Consider the following 24,078-nt stretch of genomic DNA (forward strand, 5'->3'; position numbering starts at 1 on the left):
ACATAATGACTGTGCCATATTTTTGTACAATGAAAAGTATTTTTTAAGACTATGGAAGGCAGCATAAGAGAGAAATTTGATTTGAAATTTATTTGGTGAGGTAACCTGGCAAAACCTCTCAGCTATCAAACTGTAAGAGATCTTTGAGAAGGATAAGATTTTACTTGAGTTACTGATTAAAAAATGACAGAGAACTTACTTGGTTGGCACCCAGAGCTACTCTTTTTTGGGTCCTCCATGGTCGCTGAAGGTTGCACTTTACCTTTGCTGTTTAGTGCCAGGCCTGCCAGGCTCTAGAAGACCCTGTGGGCTAAGAAATCTGTAGGAAGACAGGCCTACCTTGACCTGAGCAGCTAGGCTGTCGATTCCAGCGATTCTATCCACGTCTGGAGATCTTTAGTTTAGGTGAAAGGCAGTTTTGTCCAATGGTCAGTGCTTGGCAGTTGAAGTGAACTGCAGATGGACGTTGTTCTGTGCCCATTTGTCTTCTGTCTTCTTTGGAGGGAATAAGAGTGCTGCTCGGAGCCAACCTGTCTCTTTTTGTTATGAAAAGTTTTTTTTAATAATTAAATATTTAAATATCACATTCCCCAGATCTCTGAGCAGTTGAAGGCTGTTTATTAGGTATAGCTGCAGTATAGAATCTGTCTGGAAGGTTGGGTCTGAGCTTGACTGTACTGGCTCTTAACAGGTAAGATTTACACTCGTAAAAAGGCAGAAAGAAGAAAAAAACTGCTTGTAATATAAGGTTAATGACAGAATTGACATTGGTGGAGAACAGCTTAATATATTTTATATTTTAAGAGACTTAAAGGTACATACCAGTTTAAAACATGAGACTTATGATTTTGTAGTCTGAAATGAGATGTAATGAACAATTATTATACACAGAAAGAGTGAACAGGAATTGGGCAACGTGGATGCTTTTGATGGACCCTATCAAAGGCATGCCACTGCGCAAAACACATGTAACAGACTTAACAAGAGGATTTTAGTGGAAAACTGGGGGACAAGGCAGGGTATACTTAAGTAAAAGTGGGAGAGCTTGGTCACCTGACCTGGCTCTTAGCCAAGATGGAGGTAAGGTCACCCATGGAATAAAGTTAACACTGGAAAACCCCTCAGTAAAGATGGCGGAACTTGGTCACTTGACCTGGCCCTCAGTCAAGATGGTGATAAAGTCACCTGACCCCAGTCAAAATGGCGGCACCCACGTGTTGTATGAAAAAAAGTCACAATTTTTGAGCTGTAAGGATTTTAAGCTTAATGAGAGGGACCTAAAGGCGTGATCTGCCCTGTTGCTGAGCCACCATGACATACCACAAGCTGCTGGGGGGGGGGGGGCTGGAATTGATAAGCCGGCTGGAATTTTAAAAGCTGGGGAGCTGCCATGGGCGATTGCTATCCAGAGCCAGAATCATTAAAACCCTTGAAGCAACGGCACCCAAGGCCTATATTGGAACATCTTCTGGAGAAATATAGGTGGGATGCAAATTAGCGCGGTGGTTACGACTAGAGGAGGAAAAAAAGGAAAGAAATGGAAAAAAAAGATAAACTAGGGGACCCCGAGTGCCCAGTCGAATGTACTGCACGGGAAGTGTGCAGTGGTAATGCGCAGGCGGACTGACCTGGGATCGGTCCAAACACCTGGTAAAGGATTCTGGTAAAGGAAGGCAACCGTAGCAGAACGGGGAGACTCACCGATTGAAGCCAACCCGGTTCAGGATCCTGACCCTGGGAGGAGTTACGGGCAGGAGCGCCTATCGAAATCGCACACGGCACCAATTTTATGATTTTTGCTCATAGCAGGTCCCAGGAGAGCAGCTTGCAGCGGCAGGGCAGGCTGGTCGCTGGTCCATCCTTGTGGCGAGTGGGTGCCAGCGGCGTGTAAAAGGAAGACACATGGGCAGACACATCGTACAGAATAGAATTGGATATTTATTACTTAGAAGAGAGAGTGTGGGGGGGGGAAGAAGAGACAGAAAGAGAGAGAGAGGGAAGAGAGAAGAGAAAGGAGAGAAACAGAGAAAGGAGCGGGAGAAGGGACACGCGCAGGCCAGGAGAAATGGTGAGGGTTCAAGATTGGGGGGCAGGGGCTGCCAGGAGTGGGCATGGCTTGCCTCTTAAAGAGATGAAAACCATAACAATATTTATAAGAGTATTACAATTAAGAGATTGCACAAATCTCAAAGAAACTTTGGACTTTGAAACAAATTTGAGACTGTTAGAGGCTATGGGAACTTTTGAAGTTAGACTGCATGCATTTTTTTTTTCATTATGATACGGCTATAAGCCTTTGGGAGCCAGAGAGTGGAATGTGGTTATCTGAAAGGAAATGACTCCCAACGGGAGTAGCACTATTAGGAGGTGAGACTTGTTGAAGAAACTATTGTCACTGTGTGGGTGGGCTTTGAGGTGTCTTTTGCTCAATCTTCCTTCAATGTGACAGTCAGTTGACTTCCTGTTCCCTGCAAGCCAAAATGTAGCCAGCACTTTCGTGTGCATGCCACCATGCTCCCCCACCATGTTGATAATGGACTAAACCTCTGAACTGTAAGCAAGCCACCCCAATTAAATGTTTCTTTTTAAAACATTTATTATTTATTATGTATGCAATATTCTGTCTGTGTGTATGTCTGCAGGCCAGTAGAGGGCACCAGACCTCATTACAGATGGTTGTGAGTCACCATGTGGTTGCCGTGAATTGAACTCAGGACCTTTGGAAGAGCAGGCAATGTTCTTAAACACTGAGCCATCTCTCCAGCCCTTAAATGTTTCTCATACATTTGACATTATTATCACAAAGCACTGAAATATTCTAGAGTTTCTTAAGTAGCAATAAAACCCTTATCATGCAGAATGTATCAAATCTTAGTTTGGACTGGGCATAGTGGCACACACCTTTAATATCTGCACTTGGGAAACAGGCAGGCAGCACTCTGTGAGTTCAAGGGCAGCCTGGTTTACATAGACAAGTCCTAGGAAAACAGGAATAGTGAGACCCTGTCTCAAAAACAAAATTTTGGAAGTTAGTCATACAATGAGACAACACCATGGGGAAGCAATGGCAGTTGGTTTTGTTCCACTCAACTTTAATGGTTGGAAACACCGCTAACTTGTCTGTTTTGTCATGACATGGAAATCTGTTCTCTGCTGCAGACATTCTACCAACAGAGGCAGATGGGATTAGCCAGGAGAGAAGGATGGAGCATTTCCAGATAGACATCCCTTTTCCAGGTTTGATCTATGTGTGCATACTACTCAAGGATGGACTTCAGTGTCCATACCCACTAGGGGACATAGGGTTTGAAAATGTATACTGTTGTTTTTTGGCTTCATTCTGCAGCTTGTTCTCTTGCACTTTATATTTTTATCTCCAAAACATTTTTAAAAAATGTAAATTGTGTGTATGTGTGGAGGGGGGTATATCACTTGCATATGGGTGCTTGTAGTACACGTGCCCTTGGAGGCCAAAAGGTGTGACATCTCTAGAGCCAGAGTTTGTGAGCTCTCTGAATGGCCACTAGGAAACCTAGCTTGGGCCTTCTGACAAGCACAAAGCATGCTTAGCTGCTGAGCCATCCCTCAGGCCCTTGAATTTTTTTATTAATTTTGTGTATGTACCTGTTGGGGGTCAGAGGACAACTTGTGTCATTTCTTTCCACATCTGTCCTGGGGACCCGGCTCAAGTCACTGGGCTTGGCAGCAAGTGCCTTTACCCTCTAAGCCATCTCAGTGACTGTCTTATATCAATGCACAAGAAAGCTTTTAGGTCTTATTCTGGGCTTCAGGAGGATAATTATCTCTTCCCCATATGTGCTGCCTTTCATTTCCTAGTTTGAAACTAAAGTAGCAGAAATTCTTGGTCTCATGCTTGTGGATAGAGAGGCTAGATAATATACTTATCCTGGTTCATTTCTAAATTTCACATTCCTTTCCTGTTGCCAATGTTAATCAATAGCAACTATTTCTTGTCCTAATTTATATTTATTTTACCTATTGTTTGTTTTACATCTAGTTGCTGTGAAATGTTTTGATTTTCCTTTGTCAGACAGTAGGTAAAATAGGTTTCCAGCTTATTAAAATATGTAGATTAATAAAGAAGAAAAGAATCATAAAAGAAGATACCCTTTTATGGCTACTGCAACTCTTGCTATTGCAGGGTCTAGAACGGTGGAATGAGCAAGTGGAGTTACAGCCTACTGTTAAAACTGAAGCACCAGTAAATCCCACCAGTCTGACTACGGGGAACCATGTGTGTGCTGACAGATGCTTACTGTCTTCTGGTTTTTTGTTTTTATTTAATTTACTGAAATGTGTTCTGAATCTTTAAATAATAAAAATAAACTAAATCAGAAACGATTTTAAAGTGTGCGGGGCTTGAAAATATGTGTCATACATGGTAGGCAAGAGATCTGTTACCAAACCACACACCCAGCCCTTAAATCAGATATTAATGGACTTGACTACATTAAATCCCTCAACTCTGACTGGGTATAGATGTAGCCCCATTGGCAGAGTGCCTGCCTACCATACACAAAGGCCTGGATTTGATCCCTAGTAGTGTATAAGCTGAGCATGTAGGCACTTATATTCAGCTCTTGGAAGGTAGAAGCAGGAGGATCAGAACTTCAACGACAGCCATAGCTTCACCATGAGTTCAAGGCAAGTGTATTAAAAAAAGACGTGGCATACACCTTTAATTCCAGCACTCAGGAGGAGCAGAGATAGGCGAATCTGAGTTCAAAGCCAGCCTGGTCTGTATAGTTGAATTCCCAAACAGCCAAAGATACACAGAGGAAATCTGTCTCGAAAAACCAGAAACACAACACACACACATATATATATATGCATACACACACACACAGAGAGAGAGAGAGAGAGAGAGAGAGAGAGAGAGAGAGAATAGACATCTTTAAACCATAGGAGTGGCAAAGTACAGAAGAGAAAAAAAATTATTTTTGGCCTTTTTTATTTTAGCAATTTGGGGCTTGCACTCTATTTTCAGGTGACTAACCCACTGTTACCAGTGATCCCTAGTGTTGACATTTATTCTAGAACATCATTGAGTTAGAAGACCATGGTCCTTCTGTCCCCAAGACAGATCCTATAAAGAGGGAAACATTTCTTGTTAGATACAAATTGAACCAGTAGCAAAAAAGGGAAAAAAAACTAACACTCTCTATCAATCTGGACAGAAAGTGATGTCAGATTTGTAAATCCAAACCTGTAACATCCCTACCATCCTTCCCTGTCACACTGTGACATTATGTTTCAAGACAGGCTCTTACATAGTCCAAGTTGGCCTTAACTTGATGTGTAGTCAAGGCTGGCCTTGAACTCCTTGATCTTCCTGCCTCCACCTACCAAATGTTGTAACCACAGGCACCATGCCTAGCTCATCATGCTTTAAAGGTCACATCCCCTAATTCCCACCTCCAATAAATATAAGACTAATATTCACAACCTGATTCTTAAAATTTTTCACAAACTGTGTAAAGATTTACCCTGAGACAATAATGAGCAAAGAGGGGATTTCATAGAAATAAATGGTAGAAGGCAGATTGGTCCCAGTATTAGAAGGAAGAAGTATCTGCTTCTGTGTAAGTGACAAGGTGAGTAAAAACATCAAACTGGTATGAGGAAATATCTATAACAAAATGAACATTGCAAATCCTAACTGCAATATGCATGGGTATATGCTCAGAAAGACAGGAATGGGCACAAAGCAGCCTTGTATTTTCTGACAGATGGTGGGATTTGGGGGTGTGCTGGGATCCTAAGTTGGATCACAATACTTCATTCCACACTAAGTCCCATGTAGATGTGTGGGGTTGAGACATGAAGAGCGCACTAAAGAAAAGAACAAGAGGAGAGCAAGAGCCTTTTCTAGCCACTGTTTGCCCAGATCCCTGTCCCTCTCCACATTGAAGCTGGAGAACTGGGTTTATATTAATCAAGTACCTTAGTTTGTATCCTGGTCACCTCCCCAGTCTACTGTCAAATTACTTCCTGCCTTGCCCACTCTGAAGAACACAAAGCTTTTAGTTCGTGACAGAGTGTTTAAAAAGGGTTTAAATGGTCAATAAGGTGGTTCATCTTCCAGTAACAGACCCTTTTCTTCCTCAACCTCCCTCAGTCCTATATGGCATCATCATAATCATCTTCCTCCTCCTCTTCCTCACCATCTTCTGGCAGTTCTTCATCCTCTTCCTCCTCCTCTTCATCTAGACAAACTACCACCTCTGCTGGCTCAGACGATCGAGAGCCAAACCAATCCAGCACTTGCTGAGTGCTAAGTCTTGATACCTGGCTCAGTTTAAGGATATCAGCTTCCTGCAGCTGCTGGTGGGCTGCCCAGTACCTCTCTAAAGGTCGTATGTCTGGTGGGGGCGGTGGGGCTGGCAGAGGTGGTGTTAAAGGTTGTATGTCTGGTAGGGGCGGTGGGGCTGGCAGAGGTGGTGTCTTGGCCCATTCTTTCAAAGAATGAGTTGATGGTGTGGGAATGGCTGGATCTTGAAAAGTAGAGGCACCAAGTACTGCATTGTCCCGAAACCATTTCAGTTGTCCATGCTTCAAGGCATATCGGGTGTCTCCAAACCATTGAATGATCTCAGGGCGAGGTAAACCAGTGATCTGTTCTAATTTATGGTAATCTTCTCGTCGTGCCCATTGGCACTGTAGAAAAAAGGATTTGAGGATGGCCAGCTGTTCTTTGGTTTTACGCTTAGTCTTTCGCTGGTGTTGCATATCTGGCGAAAGGTATTCTGTGGGGCCAACCCTACTTGCCACTGAGTTATTTCGTAGCCTTTGGGGCCAGGGTGGTTCTACTTGTGGAGATGGTACCTGTTCACTAGGTGGGAATGACTGTGGGATATAGCCCAAAGACTGGAGGGGTTTAGGGGTGGCAGTAGTTCCATTAGTCGATACCTGGAAAGAGGGAGATGGAGGTGTCCCATTAGGTGCGGGTTCTTCCTTACAACTACTGACAAGTAATGAGATCGATGGGGGTTTATCCCCAGCACGTGGCTGATGGACAGCTGTGGAATGATTCCAGGAAGCAGTCCCTCCACCACACAACTGATCAGAACCCATTTCTGCATGCTCCTCAGAGAGTCCACTGATCTGAAGATCCTGACAAAAACCTGACTGGCGGGGGAATGCTCTGCTGCCTGTCATCAGAGGTTCCTTCACTTTCTGGTGACTCTGTGGCAGCTGTGGTACCTGAGAGGGTTCCTCAGGCTCAACCTTCAATCCTTTCATCTGGGTGGGCTCACTATGAGCCGAAGGACACGGTCCAAGAGCAGCCTGCTCTGGAGAGGGCACTGGAGGCGTCTCCTGTGGGGGCTGCACTGCATGATGCGTGAAAGAGAGAAGAGATTTGAAATGGAGCTGATCTCTGTGGTACACCACTCGGGCTCGAGTCTCTTCTATCTCTTCAGATGACCAGCTAATGCCACAGCGGAGGCGTTGGGCCATGAACCAGGTCTTTACCTTCTCCATCTGCAGCCCATATCGCAGGCAGAGGAGAGCAATATCTGCCAGGCTTGGATAGGGAAAGTAGCTGAAGGTCTGTAGCAGGTGTTCATTTCCATCCAGCTCACTGGTTTGCGCTGCTTGAGTCCACACAAGCTGCAGCTCCTCAGAGATTGGAGGGAGGCAGATGAGCCCTGCTGCCGAGCTGTTAAGACTGCTAGTATCTTTGTTAGGCATGGCGTGCTCTGACTTGTGCCCTTCAGAGACAGCTGTAAGAAGAAGAAAAACAGCTCCATCACTGAGGCGCTTCAGGCCCATCTTTTAGTTTTTACCAAACTGCTAGAAACCAAACAATTTTTTAAGATTTATTTATTATGTATACAGTGTTCTGCCTGCGTGCATGCCTGTAGGCCAGAAGAGGGCACCAGATCTCTTTACAGATCTCATTACAGATGGCTGTGAGCCACTATGTGGTTGCTAGGAACCTTGGAAGAGCAGGCTGAGCCATCTCTCTAGCCCCCAACCAACCAATTTTCTGTCTGAATCATGTTGTGTTGCTCCTAAAATGCTTCAATCACTTCTCATTTTTCACAATCTTGTCAAGTCATCAGAACCTGCCATAATTCACAGGGGTTTTGTTTTTCCTGAGAATTCATAGTTCTTTATATGAAACACAAAGTCCATAGAAGTTGGGATAGCTGGGTGGTGGTGGCGTACGCCTTTAATCCCAGCACTCAGGAGGCAGAGGCAGGCGAATCCCTGTAAGTTAGAGGCCAGCCTGGTCTACAAAAGCTAGTTTCAGGACAGCTAGGACTGTTACACAGAGAAACCCTGTCTTGAAAAACCAAAAAAAAAAAAAAAAAAAAAAAAAAAAAAAAAAAAAAAAAAAACAAAAAAACAACAACAACAAAAAAAAGGTTGGGATAAAAACGACCCCAAATCATATGGCAAAATTCTTTTTTTAGAGACTAAGGAAAAATGTTATCCTCCCAAAGCCTTTACCTTTCCAATTTCAATTTGCTTCTGAAGGCTATCAGACAACTCTCCTCTTGAAGTTCATGAAATGGAACAGTACTCACTTACTGAACACTAAACCACAAAAACAGACATCATGGAGTAATCTCAGAATGATTACTCTTTAGTACTAACAATCTCGAATTGCCCCCAGAACATGGAGACAGGAAAACAAGCTATCAAGTCGGCATGGGCGTGTATACCTACATACAACCTGGTCCTTGGAGATTAGTCAGGCATGGGAATGTATGCTTACAACCCAGCACTTGAAGGTTAGTCAGTGGCACTAGGAATCCAAGAGTTCAAGGACAGTCTAAACTAAACCCTGCCTCAAAACATACAAAAAACCAACAAGGAAACAGAATGGGGGTACTACGCCTAGCCCCATGTGTCCGTCCATCCCCCAACTCAGGTAGGAAGACTTTGAAGCCAAGATCTTGAAATATAAAAGTTTATTCCCCTTGGGTTGGGTCTTGGGGAGAGAGAACTTTCCTCCCTCAAGTCAGTTTACCAGAGGTTATCCCTTCTCCAAGTCTCCTCTTACAGCTCTGCCTCTCTGGGGAGCCCAGAGATGAACCCCCACTGACAGCTCACTGCACAATGGGCAAAAGGGCTCTCATCTCTAGTCCAGCTTGTTCCTCAAACCCAGGTGGACAGGCTCATTAAACTCTAAGGCTAGCTCTGCAAGCCCCCGCCCCCCCAGCAGTAGCACTGCTTCCAGGGTTATAGGCAAAGGGACCTACTCATTCTTCAATGCCTGTGAAGCACGTTCCCAGAATATTCTATAAAAATTTTCATTCAGCTCCCTCCTTTGGCATTAGAGAGATTTTAGCACATCATGGTTTATTCCTGGAGGAATCCCATTGATGTTTATATTACTTCTGGCCTGTTCAGAATTGGAAAAGAGTCCCATGTGAATGCTACTACTGATTGAGACAACAAATTTCAAGTCCACGAAGGGCAGTGTATAAGGGGCTCCTGTTTTCACTTCTTTGGAGACCTCCAGGCTAGGCAACTGTTATAACACCAAGAGGTGTTAAACCCTTAGGACTTTTATTTAATCTTAAAAAATTAAATCGGATTTTATTTTATGAATGTTTTATCTGTATGTATGTATATGGCACATGTGTCCTTGGTGCCTTCAAAGGTCAGAAGAGGGTACCAGTTTCCCTAGAACTGGAGTTACAGTTGGATGTGAACTGCCATGTGGGTGCTGGGAATGGAACCCAGGTCCTCTGCAAGAGCAACAAGTGCTCTTAACTGCTGAGCCATCCCCACTAGAGGATTACAAAACTTCGCAATCATTTTAGTGTTTGTTTGCCATAGCTTTTAACAGTTAAATCTAATAGACCAGAGTCCATGGAGATCCTAAAGCAGTACACTTGAAGGGTACTTTACAGGAGATGAGACAGGTCTGTGTGGAAGCAGTTTATGAATTCTTAGCTCCTGCTACTTAGCAGTTAGCTCTGAGAAGTTAGGTAAGTCACTGAAACCCTAATGACCCTCATTTCCCTCCTATGTAAAGAATTCTTCATGTATAGAAAAATTACATATTGTCACCAGCATCTACTGTATGTCATGCAGTATAGTCAGAAACAGCAGCTTTTAGAGATGGGAGGGTTTGGGTATGGCAGACTTGAGATTTCCTGCAGTGTCCCTGCTTCCTAGAATGCTCTTTATTCGCCAGGCGATGGTGGCACACGCCTTTAATCCCAGCACTTGGGAGGCAGAGACAGGTGGATCTCTGTGAGTTTGGGGCCAGCCTGGTCTACAAGAGCTAGTTTCAGGACAGGCTCCAAAGCTACTTAGAAATCCTGTCTCAGGAAAAAAAAAAAAGAATGCTGTTTGTCCTTAGCCAAACAATTTCTTATCAGAAAATAGAGGTACCTACTCAGGAAGTCTACACTGGGGTAGAAGCCAGGGTCTCCTGGTAGGCAAGCACTTCACCACTGAATTACACAGCTTCAGATCTCATGGTTTTATATTCTAGTTTAGGGTTTGGATACAATTTCAGAATGGATTTTGCTGCTTTGAAAAAAAATAGGGCTAGAGAGAAAACTCAGTGCTTAAGAGCGCCTGGCCACTCTTCCAGAGGGCCCAAGCTCAGTTTCAGCAGTCCCAGAGGATCCAGTGCCCTCTTCTGGCCTCTGTGGGCATTGCACGGATGTGTTGCACACACAATAAAAAATAGGGTCATAAATTAAGTCTCATAGGGATAAGGGCACTTTCAGCAAAGCCTACAATTTGATTCCTAGAACACATGGTGGAAAGAGAACCAGCTCCCACAAGTTGTAGCCAAGAAATAGTCTAGTCAGTGTGAAGAGGAGAGCTGACATAAGAGACTGCGAGTTATGTGCAGTTCCAAGTCTCAAGCAGCATCTTTCTTATTCATGAGGTCTGCTGTCCTTCATCTTCTCATAGCATAAGCAGTATAATGTACACTAATACATCTTAGGGTACAGTCTATATTTGATTCTCATAATCCAACATTGTAGTGTATGATCTATATCTGCCTCTCATAATGTACAGAAGTTAGAGCAGAATTCCTGAGATAGAATGTTGGCTTTTAATATTATTTATTTTGAGACAGGGTTTCTCTATGTAGCTGTGGTTGTCCTGGTACTACTCCTGTAGTAGACCAAGCTGGCCTCTGCCTCCTGAGTGCTGGGATTAAAGGTGTACATCACTATGACTGGCTAGAATGTTATTTTACATCAGGACATAGCTGTGTAGCTGGTAATCCTCTGGGATTTTTAATTTTTAATTAGGGGCATACTGCAACCAGGATGGCTTATAAGACTGGCAAGTAGAGGGCCAGGCATGGTGGTGCACACCTTCAATCTCAACACTTGGAAGACAGAGGCAGGTGGATCTCTGAACCCAGCCTGGTCTACAGAGTGAGTTCCAGGACAGCCAGAGCTATGTAGAGAGAAAGAAACAGAAATGACAAGTAGGATAGAATCTGTAACTACTCTGTCCGTATTCTTGGGCCTCCATTTTAGACTGGAGAGAGATGGTGGTGATGTATCTATTATGAATATAATCACACTTGTACCCTTATTACACATGCCAAAAATAGTATTCTGCTTAATTGTTAATATAAAAAAACATACTCAGCACGACCCCCCTTGCCTTCTGCCGCCCTGGGATGGCAAAGACGAGGGCCTGAACTTGCAGCTTAGTTGTCCATTCACTGGGAGGGAAAGCAGGACTGGGGACGTTCTGGTTACATGTAGGCTTGCACTGAAGTAGAAGACAACGTGGAAAACTAGGTCTGATTCTGCTCAGTTTCCTAAGTCTTTATTCACAGAAGAAATGGAGGACTGCCTAAGGTGTGTCTGCTGCACGCAGTGGTCAGGGCCGTAAGGACTTTGTAACGTTTCACTATGTGCTTCAGTTGAACTTTTTAGATTATGAACTTCTCTGGAAATCATATAAAAATTTACCGACCCCTGGGCTGGAGATGCGGCTCAGCACAGGTTCAGTTCCTAGCACCCTTAATGACTCATAATCACCTGTACCTCCAGTTTCAGGGGACCCACGGCCCTTTTAGCTTCCATGGGCTCCTGATCATACAAACTCACACAGGCACACACACATACACATAAATCGATCTTTTGTTAAGAGTGGCAGACCTTCTGAAAATTATGACTTAAAAAATAAAAGTATATCAGGTAACACTGCCAAGAAGCCGGCTTCAGAATCTGCCCTACAGTGTTCCTAATTTAATGAAGGCAGTGTGGTATCTTACTTAAAAGTGACTATCAGTTTAAACAGTAAATCAGTTAAAAAAAAAAAAAGAAATGGCAAGAACAGGAGTCAAGAATGAAGACTGTCTAGAAGGGGCATCTGTGGCAGCAGCTGGGGCGGGGAAGGTGCTAAGCAGTGGTTCAGAAGCCTGGCCTAAGTGACCCACAAGATTACATGAGTAGCGCCCGCAGTGTCCTGGCTCCTCAAGGCTCGCTACTCTCCAGTGCAACAGTACTGCCTCTATTCAGGTGTCTGTGTGCTTGCAACAGTGTGCGTCTACAACTGCGTATGCCCTACGTAGCGCCCATCTCTGGTTATTTGTATAATAATGTCATGAAGCATCATGAAAACCTATTAAGATATGAAAGCGAAGTCATCTCAGAAGGCCAAGCCAACTCAGGGGGACCACAAATTTGAGACCAGCATGAGCTAGAGTAAAACTAGATTTAAAAAAAAAAAAAAGCTTTGGAGAGACTAATCAAGTGTATGAATTAAAACCCTGCCCAGTTAGGAGTGGGCAAGGCAACCGTAGAAGGCTGAATTGGGTATGCTCCATTCAGGTGGCTTCCACGTGTCCAATCTTGATTCACTTTGAAGAAAGCCAAACTGGAAATAACACATGGTCAAAGTGAGTTGCTCTCATGTAGAGTGGCAGAATAAAATTACCTGGAAAACTTAAAAGGCCACCCTCCTCCCCATTCCCATCTGGCTAGTGGGCTGGGACACAGGCATTCAGTTTTTTAAAAAGTTCTCAGGGCGCAGTTAATACTAGAAAATACGAGTTAAACCACACCCAAGACTGGTGAAATCTACTTCCAATGGTAAAGTTTAGGGTACGTATGTATTTTAATTTTTAGATTTCTGGTTTTTGCAATTACTGTCTCCCTATCCTAATACTGTAGCTATAAAAGAACTTCAAACACATGACAAAAAGGCTCATAAGACAACATCGATCTAGGCCAACATTGACTTTCAAGCAAGTCTCAGGCTTGAGTTTTCTTCCAGTTTACAAGTCTCAAGACAGGGGCGCAAAACTGGGAACCTGTGAGGACTTTTCGTTTCCTGGTTGGTTGTCTCAGTATGGCGGGGCACAAGAGTCAGGGGACAGTTTCGTTTAAACCTTTCATTCCCAAATGGCATTGCTCCCCAGAAGGACGGTCCGGTTGTATAAGCGTGTTGAGGTCGCCAGGAGGTAGTCATGGACGTGGGGAAGGCCTGGGAGGCAGTCTGAAGGGCCCCCGAAGTGGGTCGGAGAACAAAAAGTTACGACACTAGGAGCGGTGAGCCCCAGGAGGCAGGCGAACCTGCATCCTCGCAAAGGGCGTCCCAACCCAGCCTTCCCCAACCCCCTACATACACTCCTTGGCCTCCGCGGGTTAAACACGGATTCGAAAGTCCAGAGGAGGGAGGGGAGCGGGGGATAGAACCCGACGACTTCCAAAGGAGGATTCTCGGCCCCCCCACAGAATGGGGCTCTGGGGGTTGAGGTTTCGCACCGGCCGGGAGGCAGGCCCAGGGGCTGAGGGGTCGGTCACTCACCGCGGCGCGGCCCGGGCGGCGGCTCCCAGCCTCGCACCGTGGGCCGGGGCGGGAAAGGGGAAGAGGACAGGGGATCCAAGAGGGAGAGGGGCTGCAGGACAACCGGCTCCCGGCACGCCAGCCGCGCGAAGCCCAGGATCGCCGCCGCCGCCCCCGCCCCTTAAGCGAGGCGCTCCGCCCCTGCTCGCCCCGCTCCGAGGCGAAGGAGGGGCCGAGGTCGGGATTGGTGGGCGGGCACCGGCACAGCGTACTGGACCGGCCATTCATTGGCTGCGCCGGTCTTGGCCGGAGTCCGCGATTGGCTGCACGGGCCTAAGCGGGTCTCCGTGGGCGCGAAGGGCAGGGAAGATGTCTTCCAGTGACTGGCGGGCTCAGTGTATCTTCGCACCGTGTGCTCCCTGCTGAGTTCTTCACTGAACTGCCTGGTCCCCACCCAAGGAAGCCCTTTTAAAATATCCTCTCCCAGTCTTAAACTAGAGCCCAAACGCCGCCAGTAGCGGCAGCCGTAACGAAAGGCTTAAACCCGCCGAGAACGCGCTCAACGTGGATCAGATTTTGGTCCCCAGAAAGACTAGGGTCTTAAGAACCCGGAGACTTAGGCCATTTCTGAGGGTAACGTGGCAACAGACAAGTGTTTCCAATGATGAAACACTCCGGTTTTCGCTGTTTGGGTGTTTTAAGATGTGCTGTTCACTGTCATTTTCCCATATGGTACCAAGTTCCCGACCAATTTGGGAATATTTAGGATTTCCCGTCTTACTTGGGGAACAACACTTCTGAAGTGACTTCTGTTGTGGACACTTGAAAAGGCCCAATCTTAACTATTTAGATTACTTAAAAGTCATTATCAGCCAGGCGGTGGTGGCGCACGCCTTTAATCCCAGACAGATCTCTGTGAGTTCGAGGCCAGCCTGGCCTACAAGAGCTAGTTCCAGGACAGGGACAGGGCTATGACACAGAGAAACCCCGGCTCGAAAAACCAAAAGAAAAAAAAAAGGCAATATATCAATCTCTGCTTGTATTCTCAGACCTCACTATTTACTCCTGCCACATGAACTTTTTCTTGAACAAATGGGGTCTGAAAAAAAAATGACTCAGAGGCTAAGAGCACATGGTGGTCCTGCCAGGACATGAGTAAGGTTACCAACGCGTACATCAAAACCACCTGTAACTTCAGCTCTGAGGGATCTGAAGCCCTCTTCTGGACCTTGTGAGCACCCACATTGACTTGCACATGTTCCCAAGTCGGCGCGCGCGCGCGCACACACACACACACCGTTTTAAAAAATAAATCTTAAAAAATAAATGCCTATTCACTTCAAATAGGGCACCAAAGACAAACTAAAGAGATGACTCCACCCAAGGATAGCTTGGTGAACTGGACTTTAATTGGCTTACTTACAGAAGCATGATAAAATTATAGTGGCTGTGCCCCTCTCCCCAATAAACTGTCTCCTTCATCCCAACAACTGTTAACAGTTTATATATCCTCAGGGAATGGAGGGAGCCTGTGAACTCCTCCCCAGGCAACCTGTGTTTCTGTAGGGTGTGAGTGGGACCTCATGAGCATCCTCCATGACAGTGTTAATGGGCTCAATATTGTATGGATATCAGGCAGGTAACCACAAACACTAAATTCAGGAAGGGGACAGTTTTACCACTACATTCCACATGTCCTCTCTAAGAAACCAGGCACTGGGAGGAGAAGAGGAAGGGAAAACTGTGGTAGGTATGTAAATTAATGAAAAAAGTTGAATAAAAAGTTTGAAAGAAACCAGGCACAAAACTCCTTTCATTCTTCAGGGCTCCATTCCATGCAGGATCTGCTTTGATGCCGAGCTATACTTTCTGTGGCTAGTCCATTATCTGCCTCCAATCCCCCTTCACTTAGTAACTCAGTCTCAATAATAAAAGTCATCTGTGTCTGCAAGCACTTAGTAAACACATTGTGGGGGCAAACCTTAAAGTGTGACACCTTTGATGTGCCAGGCTGTGAGCCATAGCTGTTGATGTTTACAAGACATTCTCATGAATAACAACACAACGTTCCATTGGTTGGTCAATAAGGAAGAAAGGGGAAAGGGAGCATTCTAGGTGGGCAGTCCTTGGTGCCCAGGGGTGGGTAATGGGGGAGAGCATCCCCTCCTAACGCTTTGTTGGACTGGGTTGCTTGGGAAGAATCTGTGCTTGCTTGGCTGAAAACCCAGGAAGGAGCTGTCTGTGGTAACTAAACACCTGACTCTGGAGAGTTTGGTAAATTACTTTGGCCAACAAGGATTATCAGCTTAGGATTTTAAAAGATAACAACTCAGTCACATTTAGTTTTCAAACATTCACTCCCAAGAGGTAGAGGGCTGGGATGACAGCTCCATGGTTAAGTGCCCTTGAAGCTCTTCCCGAGGACTAGGGTTCGATTCCCAGCAATCACACGGTTCACACACATCTGTAACTCCTGATCCAGGGGACTGCCCTCTTCATGGACATTGCATGCATGTGGTGCACAGGCATGGTGCAAAACACTCAAGCATTTATTTAAAAGTGAAATAATCAAGAGGCGGCTGGTGGGAGGAAAGAAACCACAAGAAGAAGAGACTCCCTAAACTGGAGCACAGGATAAAGGCGTGCTTACTATGAGTTCTAACCACCAGGTTTAGAAGACAGAGCACAGTGGAGTATGAAAATTAATGAGTGGTCATCCAGGCTCACCATATAAAGAACAACCTGCCAGTAGCACAATCATGACCTCAACTCTTCCAGGACTTATACTTAAGACTGGGAACTCACACTGGGAGGTGGTGGTAAAAGCCTTTAATCCCAGGACTCAGGAGGCAGAGGCAGATTTCTGAGTTCCAGGGCAGCCAAGGCCACACAGAGAAACCCTGTCTCAAAAAACAAAACAAAATAGAAAATATACATAATGGAAAGGCTAATTTGTTAAGATTGATGTGTCCCACTCTGTGCACACCTTTGATCCCAGTACTAAGGAGGCAGAGGCAGGCAGATCTCTGAGTCTGAGGCCAGCCTGGTCTACAAAGAGAGTTCTAGGACAGCCAGGGCTACATAGAAAAACCCTGACTTGAAAAACAATTTACAACAACAAAAAAGAGAAAAAATCATGTTTCCCTCCTTTCTTTCTCCCTGCATCAAACTTCCCCTTCTGTCAGTTAGCAATGGATACCACAGACATTTTGAGATTGGCTGAGCTGGGGATACACCTAATTTGGGCTTAGTAGGGGTATTTGTGTGGTTTACAGTTATGTCTACCAATAAATTATTATCCCATTGCAGGCATAGTTTCTGGACTGAACTGTCCTCCTATTCATGTTAAAGCAATGAAGTAGTGCTGGGCAAGGGGTGGCACACCCCTTTAATCCCAGCACTGGGGAGGCACAGGCAGGTGGATCTCTGTGAGTTTGAGGCCAGCCTGGTCTACAGAGTGAGTTCCAGGACAGGCTCCAAAGCTACAGAGAAACCCTGTCTAGAAAAACCAAACAAAACAAAAAGCAGTGAAGCGCAATAATAGCTCTCATTTGTATGTTTGTTTGGTTTGTTGTTGTTATGATTGTTCGTCAATTTAAGAGACAAGCCACGCCCACTCCCTGCAGCCTCTCCCCTCTTCCCATCTTGATTCTGTTCCTTTTGACCCCGCCCCCTCTTCTGCTCCCCCCCTTTTCCTTCTTCCCTCCCTCCCTCTTTCTCTCTCTCTCCCTCCCCTCTTCTCCCCTTCTCTCTTCCCCCTCCATAACCCCCTGAAAACTCTGCATGTCGTGTTTATCCATGTCTCTGTCTCTTGCCCGCCTTGTGTCTCTGTGCCTGGGACCAGCCACGCTCGGGACCGTCTCTGCCTGGAACTGGCTGCTCCCAGGGCCCACTGCCTGCCACCACATGGCCCGCTACCACCATTTGGGGACCTACAGCATTTCTGCTGCCTACTGCCGCCGGGGATCTTGCAGCATTTTTTAAAAAAATCATAACAGTTGTTGTTGTTTGTTCCTGAGACAGGGTTTCTCTGGCTGTCTGGAATTCTCTCTGTAGACTAGGCTGGCCTAGAACTCAGAGACTGTCCCACCTCTACCTCCCCAGTGCTGGGATTAAAGGCATGCACCATCACACCCTGCTCAATTTGGAGCTCCTTAAAGAGGTAATTAATGCCATTAAACTCTAACACAATAGCCTGGCATGTTGTCCTAACACCGAAATTCAGGCATGGGTGTGAACGTGGAGAATCACAGGAAGGTGTAGCAGGACCAGGCATGGTGACATAACTGTAAACCCAGCACTCTAAGAGGTAGAGGCAGAATGATCATCACACATTCAAGGCCAAGTTCCAGGTCTACACAGTGAGACTCTGCTTGGGAGTGAAGGAGACCAAGGGAAGACCTCAGAATAAAATCAACATCTTCATCTCGGGTTTCTGGTCTAAGCTCAGTAGGACAGTGCTTGCCTGGCAATAGCAAGGCTTGAGGTGGGAACCCCAGCACCAAAACCACAACACCCACAAAAAAGATGAACAGAAAACATGAAAAAGTGTGAGTTTGTGCCATTTTGTTATGGTGGCCTTACATCATATATTAAAGAAATGGGATGGCGGCTTTTCCAAATTTGGCAAAAATATTGGTTTTTGAGACAGGTTCTTGACACTAGCCAAGGCTCACATGCCAGGTTAGCATTGAACTCCTGGCAGTCCTCCTCCCTCGGCCTCCTCAAGTGTTAGAATTACAGATGTGAGTCGTTACGCTTGTCCTAAAATTTCCTTATACACAAACAAAGGTGTAAAGATAATTTTTGTAATTAGCATAACCTAAAAGTTAACATTATGCTAGAAAACTGAAATCCCTTTGTTTGTTTTGGGATGTTTTTGTTTTGTTTTTGTTTAAGACAGGGTTTCTCTGTGTATTCCTGGCTGTCCTGGCACTCAACTCTGTAGACCAGGCTGGCCTCGAACTCACAGAGATCCATCTGCCTCTGCTGTCCAAGTGCTGGTATTAAAGGTGAGCACCACCACTGCCCATCCTCTTAATCCTTATAGTAAATATTCTTTTTTTGTTGTTGTTGTTTGTTTAGTTTTTTGTTTTTGAGACAGGGTTTCTCTGTAGCTTTGGAGCCTGTCCTGGAACTAGCTCTTGTAGACCAGGCTGGCCTCGAACTCTCAAAGATCCACCTGCCTCTACCTGAGATTAAAGACATGCACCACCACCGCAGAACAATGGTGCATATCTTTAATCCTATTGCTCATGGGGAGAGGTAGGTGGATCTCTGTAAGTTTGAGGCCAGCCTGTTCGACATAGTGAGGTCCAGGACAGCCAGAGCGACATAGTGAGACTTGTGTCAAACAAACAACAACTTGAAAAGTTCTCAAAGATCATGTAACCAAACACATCGCAGAAAAACAAATTGTCAGATAGCCCATTCTCATCAGCTTTTTAAAAACCGTGACTTATTTCCATCTTTTCCCATTCCATAAACGCCCACTTTGTGCCAGCTTTGCATTTTTCTTCTTAAAAGTTGTATACTTCAGGGACACAGAAATCTGACTCTGCCCTGTAATCAAATGACTACGCTCAATTTCTTTCCAGCTTTTTGCATCTCCTAAGAAATGCCAACGTGGAAGGGAGCTGGAAGGCCGAGTAGTCAGAGCTGCAAGTGTTGGGAATTTGGGGTGGATCTGAAATAGTGAAAGCTATGAAAGAAAGAGTTCAGATAAACCCACCACCAAACAGAGATATCCAAATACGGAAAGGGGGCCGGGACCACAGAGCACCTGCACAGCCTCCACCTACCTCTCCCTGGAGGTCTGGCCCTCATGTTGACTCTTCATATCTGGCATCACTTTCAATACACACCAAGGGTGCTTTTCGATGACATCACAACTTGACTATTATGATGTAATGAGGAAGCACGTTCCAACTAGGGCTTCCCTAGTAGGTCTATTGCCCCGTACTGTGGCTAATTCTATGATACCATTCAGATGTGTGGGAACCACGTTTGTTAAAACCTGGCCCTTCTCAAAGACTTCTTCCCTTTCTAGTTGAGTTCTGTCCATCCGTTCTGGATTAGAAGTCCTCGCTGTTCTCCATTATATTGTCCTTCCTTTGCTTTAGGGGAGCCTTTGATAAGCACTGTCCCACTGCCTGTGGATTACAACGTAACTCAGGGAGCCCACAAACAAAGAACCCTCACCTAAGAGGAAATAGTTTTTCCCACGCTGTTCCTTGAACCAGCAGCTAGTGCTGGATGCCAGAGCCTAGTGCTCCGAACTTTCCCATTATCCCATCCTGATTTCCTTCAGTGATGAACAGTGATGCGGAAGTGTAAGCCAAATAAACCCTTTCCTCCCCAACTTGATTTTTGGTCACAGCGTTTCATTGCAGCAATAGAAACGCTAAGACAGGTACTTATGGCAAAACCATGGCAAAACCTAAAGATCTGAGTTCTATCCCTGGCACCCGCACGGTGAAAGAAAAAAAAAATGATTCCAAAATTATCCTCTGACATCCACGAGTGCCCTCCCAATAAATAAATAGATAAATAAATAATATTAAATAATAGCTAGATATGGTGGCTCAAACCTGTCGTCCCAGATGAGGTGGGGATTCAGGGTCAGTCTGGGTTACACAGGACCTGGCCAGCCAGAGCTACATAACAACACTCTCTCGAAAAACTAAAAGGAAACAAGAAATGAAGTGGGAAGGGGATCTCGCTCTCAGTTCTCGCCACCACTCACCTAAAGAATAGTTCTAAAGAACTTTCTCCCTCGCATATCTATTTCAAATATGGTTTTCCACCAGAAGAGGGCAGCTGCATGAAGAAGCTGAAGTGAGGCTTCCAGTTGGCACAATGCACAGGGCTGCACCCCGGGGCCGAGGGAACTGGCGGAGGTGCACAGAGCAAACTCATTTTCTCTTCACATTAGCTACCCAGCGCTGTAATGCCCAGGCTGTGTGTTTACAAAGGTCAGGGCTCTTAACATCATCACCCAAAGAAGCTCAAAGCTGACAACAGACACCTACCAGTTCCTGAAGAAGGCGGGGACTAGTGGGAATAGGGAGGGAGTGGTACAAGAAGTAATCTCTTGTTTTTGGGACAGGGTCTCTCTGTGTAGCCCTGGCTGTCCAGAAACTTGCAGACAAGGCTGGTCTCAAAACTCAAGAAAGATACACCAGTTTCTACCTCCCCAGTACTGGGAACAAAAGCATGTGACACCACCATCTAGCTTTTTTTTTTTTTTTTTTCCTCTCAAGATAGGGTTTCTTTGTGTAACAGCCCTGGCTCTGTAGACCAGACTGGCCTCGAACTCACAGAGAACTGCCTCCTGAATGTTGGGATTAAAGGCATGTGCCACCAAGCCCAGCTAAGGAATCTTTTATATTAACTTTACCCTTTAATTATGGTGGGTAATGAGGTATGGTGGTCTCAGGAGGCCCAAATGTTAAGTACCATCTTTGAAGTACACTGACAGATTAGGACAGCTGCGGGCCACTTCTGTGTTCTCTGGGAGAAGGAACCTGGACCACCGGAGGATCTCTAGAGACAAGCCTTTTGCATTTCTGATTGTGTGTGACTGGCAAGCATCCAGAGGGGCTCCCAATAAATACAAGTTAGAAACAAAAACGTAGAAGTTAAGTTGGAGGTTGAAGAGTGAGGGCTTATTATGAACGAAAGGGGAAACAGTGTTAAAAAAGCAGCCTGGCACAGTAGCACAGCACTCCTAGCCCTCAGGAGGATAAGCAGGAACATTACACATCTTAGCTAGGCTGTGCTAAGCAGCAGGACCGTGTTTCAAGTGGAAATATCAAAAAGAAGAAGGAGGCAGTGAAACAAGGACCAGGAGGAGGAGCTGAGAGCTGCTAGCTGCAAAGGGCCAAGGGGTACACAGCAGGGACAGTTAGGGTTCAGCAGGCCGGCCCACCAGATGAGGGACTCCTTGAAGGCTGTAGGGTAGAAAGCAGGTGACAGGTAGTGACTCCCTGATGGGGAGCCCCAGCTGATAAGGCTGTGGGGTCACTGGTTGTCTTCTGTAATTTTTCTCATGAGCCACTTTATTTCTTCTTCCCTAAGAACTGTTATGGGTGTTTTCCCACTGCTTGCATGTTTATCACATGTATACATTTCATCTATTGGACACACAGACAGCTGTGGATGGCCAGGAAGATGATTTCTGCTTAATGGTATAATTTTGAATAATAGAAATAATACCAGGATATTCTACTCAGACATAGGATTCTCAGTCATAAAGACAGCCTTTTACACGGACAGCTAATTTTAGACTCCACAAATTCAAAGTAGGCTGGTTGCCCCTGGAGACGAATATCTGGTTGCCCCTAGAGACAAATACGAGGTCATTTTTCCAGGTGTTTTGCTGATTCAAAGTCAGAGCTTGAAGCAACTTTAGTAGATAAATGGACTTTCTGCATGCACCCCTTACCACTCAGGCGCCAGCTAATTGCTATTGTTAAGTCTTGAATTCCAATGTCATTTTCTGTCTGGGAAAGAGCTAAGTGCATGACCAAGGTTTACTCACTGGCCAGCCAATGTGACCTCTCTAGCCTGAGAGAAAGTGTATGACTTACCTTATGTTATGAAAATGGGTCAGGCCCTGAATACGTAGCATATAACTACCCAGAGTTTGGCTGTGGGAGACAGAGTGGAGGAAGGCTATAAACAACAGAGAGATGAGAAAGGATAGAGAGCTAACTAGGAAGCTGTGAAGACAGTTTTTTTTCAGAGAAAAATTTTCAAGACGAAGAGAAAGTTACCATCAGAAAGTATCTGTGTTTTCTTATTTTTCCCCTCATATAGAAAAAGTCTAGCCCTCAGATAGATTAAGAATTTTTTCCTGCTGGGCAGTGGCAGCACACACCTTTAGTCCCAGCACTCAGGAGGCAGAGGCAGGTGAATCTCTGTGAGTTCGAGGCCAGCCTGGTCCCTGGAGCAGATCTGGGAGCTGGCCATTCAGCGTGTGGTAAGGAGAGCTAGCAGAGAGGTAGGTGTAGGGTGCTTTCTGAAGTCTGGAGGAAGGGAAAGGGGGCTTCTGCTGGGATTCATCAAGGACAGTAGTGTTTTCTCATGTCACCTTCCAGTGCATAGGGACCACAGAGGAAGTCTCTACTATGGTGCAGGATTCCTAAAATTAACCTGAGCAAGCAAATGGTGAGAGTCGATGGCTGTGGCTCTCCCTGGGCATAGGCTTCTTTGCTTACTGGCACTGCAAGAAGTATAGGTGAATCATGGAATGAACAGTGTGAGTAAAGAAAGGGAATCTCCCTTTTTTTAAGACGGGGTTTCTCTGTAGCTTGAAGCCTGGAACTAGCTCTTATAGACCCGGCCTAGGTGGTAGGATTTATGATTCTGTGACACCAGCCCAATACAAGGTAAGGAAAGGCCAGAGATAGGGAGAATCTTGAACTCATGTGCCAGGAAAGCGACATCTGGACAGGAAATGTCTTCTGGGACTCTCAAAGGACTAAGCACACAAATAACACTTAGGACAGTAAGTAACAGCTCCCCTCCCCCACTTCATAAGGCTTGTGGTGTATTGATAGCTTTGCTGGTCCAAATTTCCAAGAATGAGGCACCTATTATTTGTGTGCACAAGGAGGTGCTCAGCCCAGGCCATCCAACCGTGCGGAAGAGAGAAAAGTATCTGCTTACTCTCAAGTGCTGCAGTGGCTCAGTAAAGAACCAGAAGATGCTGGGTGGTGGTGGCGCACGCCGGGAGGCAGAGGCAGGTGGATCCTTGTGAGTTCGAGGCCAGCCTGGTCTACAGAGTCAGTTTCAGGTCAGGCTCCAAAGCTACACAGAAAAACCCTGCCTCAAAACAAACAAACAAAAACCCAAACCAAACCAAACCAACTGGTTACCTAGAAGCTTCCTGTTCTTCCATCTAGCTGAGAATAGGGGCATGACAGAGCTGGCACCTCTTACAAAGAAAACTCAGGAGATTGGGGACCTCCCCCAAACTCACGTTTACCTGGTCATTGGGGGGGGGGGGGATGGCAGTGCTGGTGTACGCTTTTAATCTCAGCACTCAGGAAGCAGACGCAGGTGAATCTCTGTGAGTTCGAGGCCAGCTGGGTCTACAGAGCTAGTTCCAGGACAAGCTCCAAAGCTACACAGAGAAATCTTGTCTCAGAAAAAAAAAAAAAAAAAAAAAAAAAGAATTTACTTGGTCAAGGATAATGGAGGGGTAGGAAGGGAAGGTGGTGGGATAGTATGGAAGGTTGGCCAGAGCCAGGAAGGAACCCCAGTGTATGGAAAGCTGGCATTTAAGTAGGTACCCAAGTTCTCTAGCAGGCAGAT

At 45.6% G+C, this 24,078-nt stretch overlaps 2 protein-coding genes across 5 annotated transcripts in view; one reads left to right on the plus strand and one right to left on the minus strand.

The window, feature by feature from the left end:
- The window catches only part of Rnf212b (ring finger protein 212B), a 53,532-nt gene extending 49,170 nt beyond the window's left edge, over window positions 1-4,362 (plus strand). For both annotated transcript variants that reach the window (XM_048444782.3, XM_048444793.3), the window contains 2 exons: window positions 3,160-3,237; window positions 4,163-4,362. In XM_048444782.3, coding sequence (XP_048300739.1) covers window positions 3,160-3,222 — 63 coding nt within the window. In that variant the 3' untranslated portion in view covers window positions 3,223-3,237; window positions 4,163-4,362. The remainder of the gene's footprint in view (window positions 1-3,159; window positions 3,238-4,162) is intronic.
- Window positions 4,363-4,955: 593 nt separating this feature from the next.
- On the minus strand, window positions 4,956-24,063 carry Homez (homeobox and leucine zipper encoding). 3 transcript variants are annotated; one of them, XM_048444759.3, is made up of 3 exons: window positions 19,560-24,063; window positions 6,186-7,745; window positions 4,956-5,107 (listed from the first exon to the last, which is right to left on the minus strand). In XM_048444759.3, exons 1-3 carry the CDS (start codon window positions 19,582-19,584, stop codon window positions 5,055-5,057), a joined length of 1,638 nt encoding a protein of 545 aa, XP_048300716.1. In that variant the 5' UTR covers window positions 19,585-24,063; the 3' UTR covers window positions 4,956-5,054. The 3 variants fall into 3 exon arrangements, 2 of the variants coding, with proteins under 2 accessions (XP_048300716.1, XP_085554647.1); XR_007234174.3 differs by lacking the exon at window positions 19,560-24,063 and having other exon boundaries at window positions 5,965-7,794; XM_085698521.2 differs by lacking the exon at window positions 19,560-24,063 and adding an exon at window positions 13,780-13,916 and having other exon boundaries at window positions 4,956-7,745.
- Between the last annotated feature and the right edge of the window lie 15 nt (window positions 24,064-24,078).

This window comes from Myodes glareolus, chromosome 12 (assembly GCF_982192425.1).
Source record: "Myodes glareolus chromosome 12, mMyoGla1.1, whole genome shotgun sequence".
NCBI lineage: Eukaryota > Metazoa > Chordata > Mammalia > Rodentia > Cricetidae > Myodes > Myodes glareolus.

Coding starts and splice junctions, on each gene's coding strand:
- Homez (XM_048444759.3), bottom strand. CDS start 19,584: ATGAGGGCCAGACCTCCAGGGAGAG. Junction 7,746..19,559: donor GGCCAGACCTCCAGGGAGAG/GTAGGTGGAGGC, acceptor TTCTTCTTACAG/CTGTCTCTGAAGGGCACAAG. Junction 5,108..6,185: donor TGAAGAACTGCCAGAAGATG/GTGAGGAAGAGG, acceptor CCCTCTTTATAG/GATCTGTCTTGGGGACAGAA.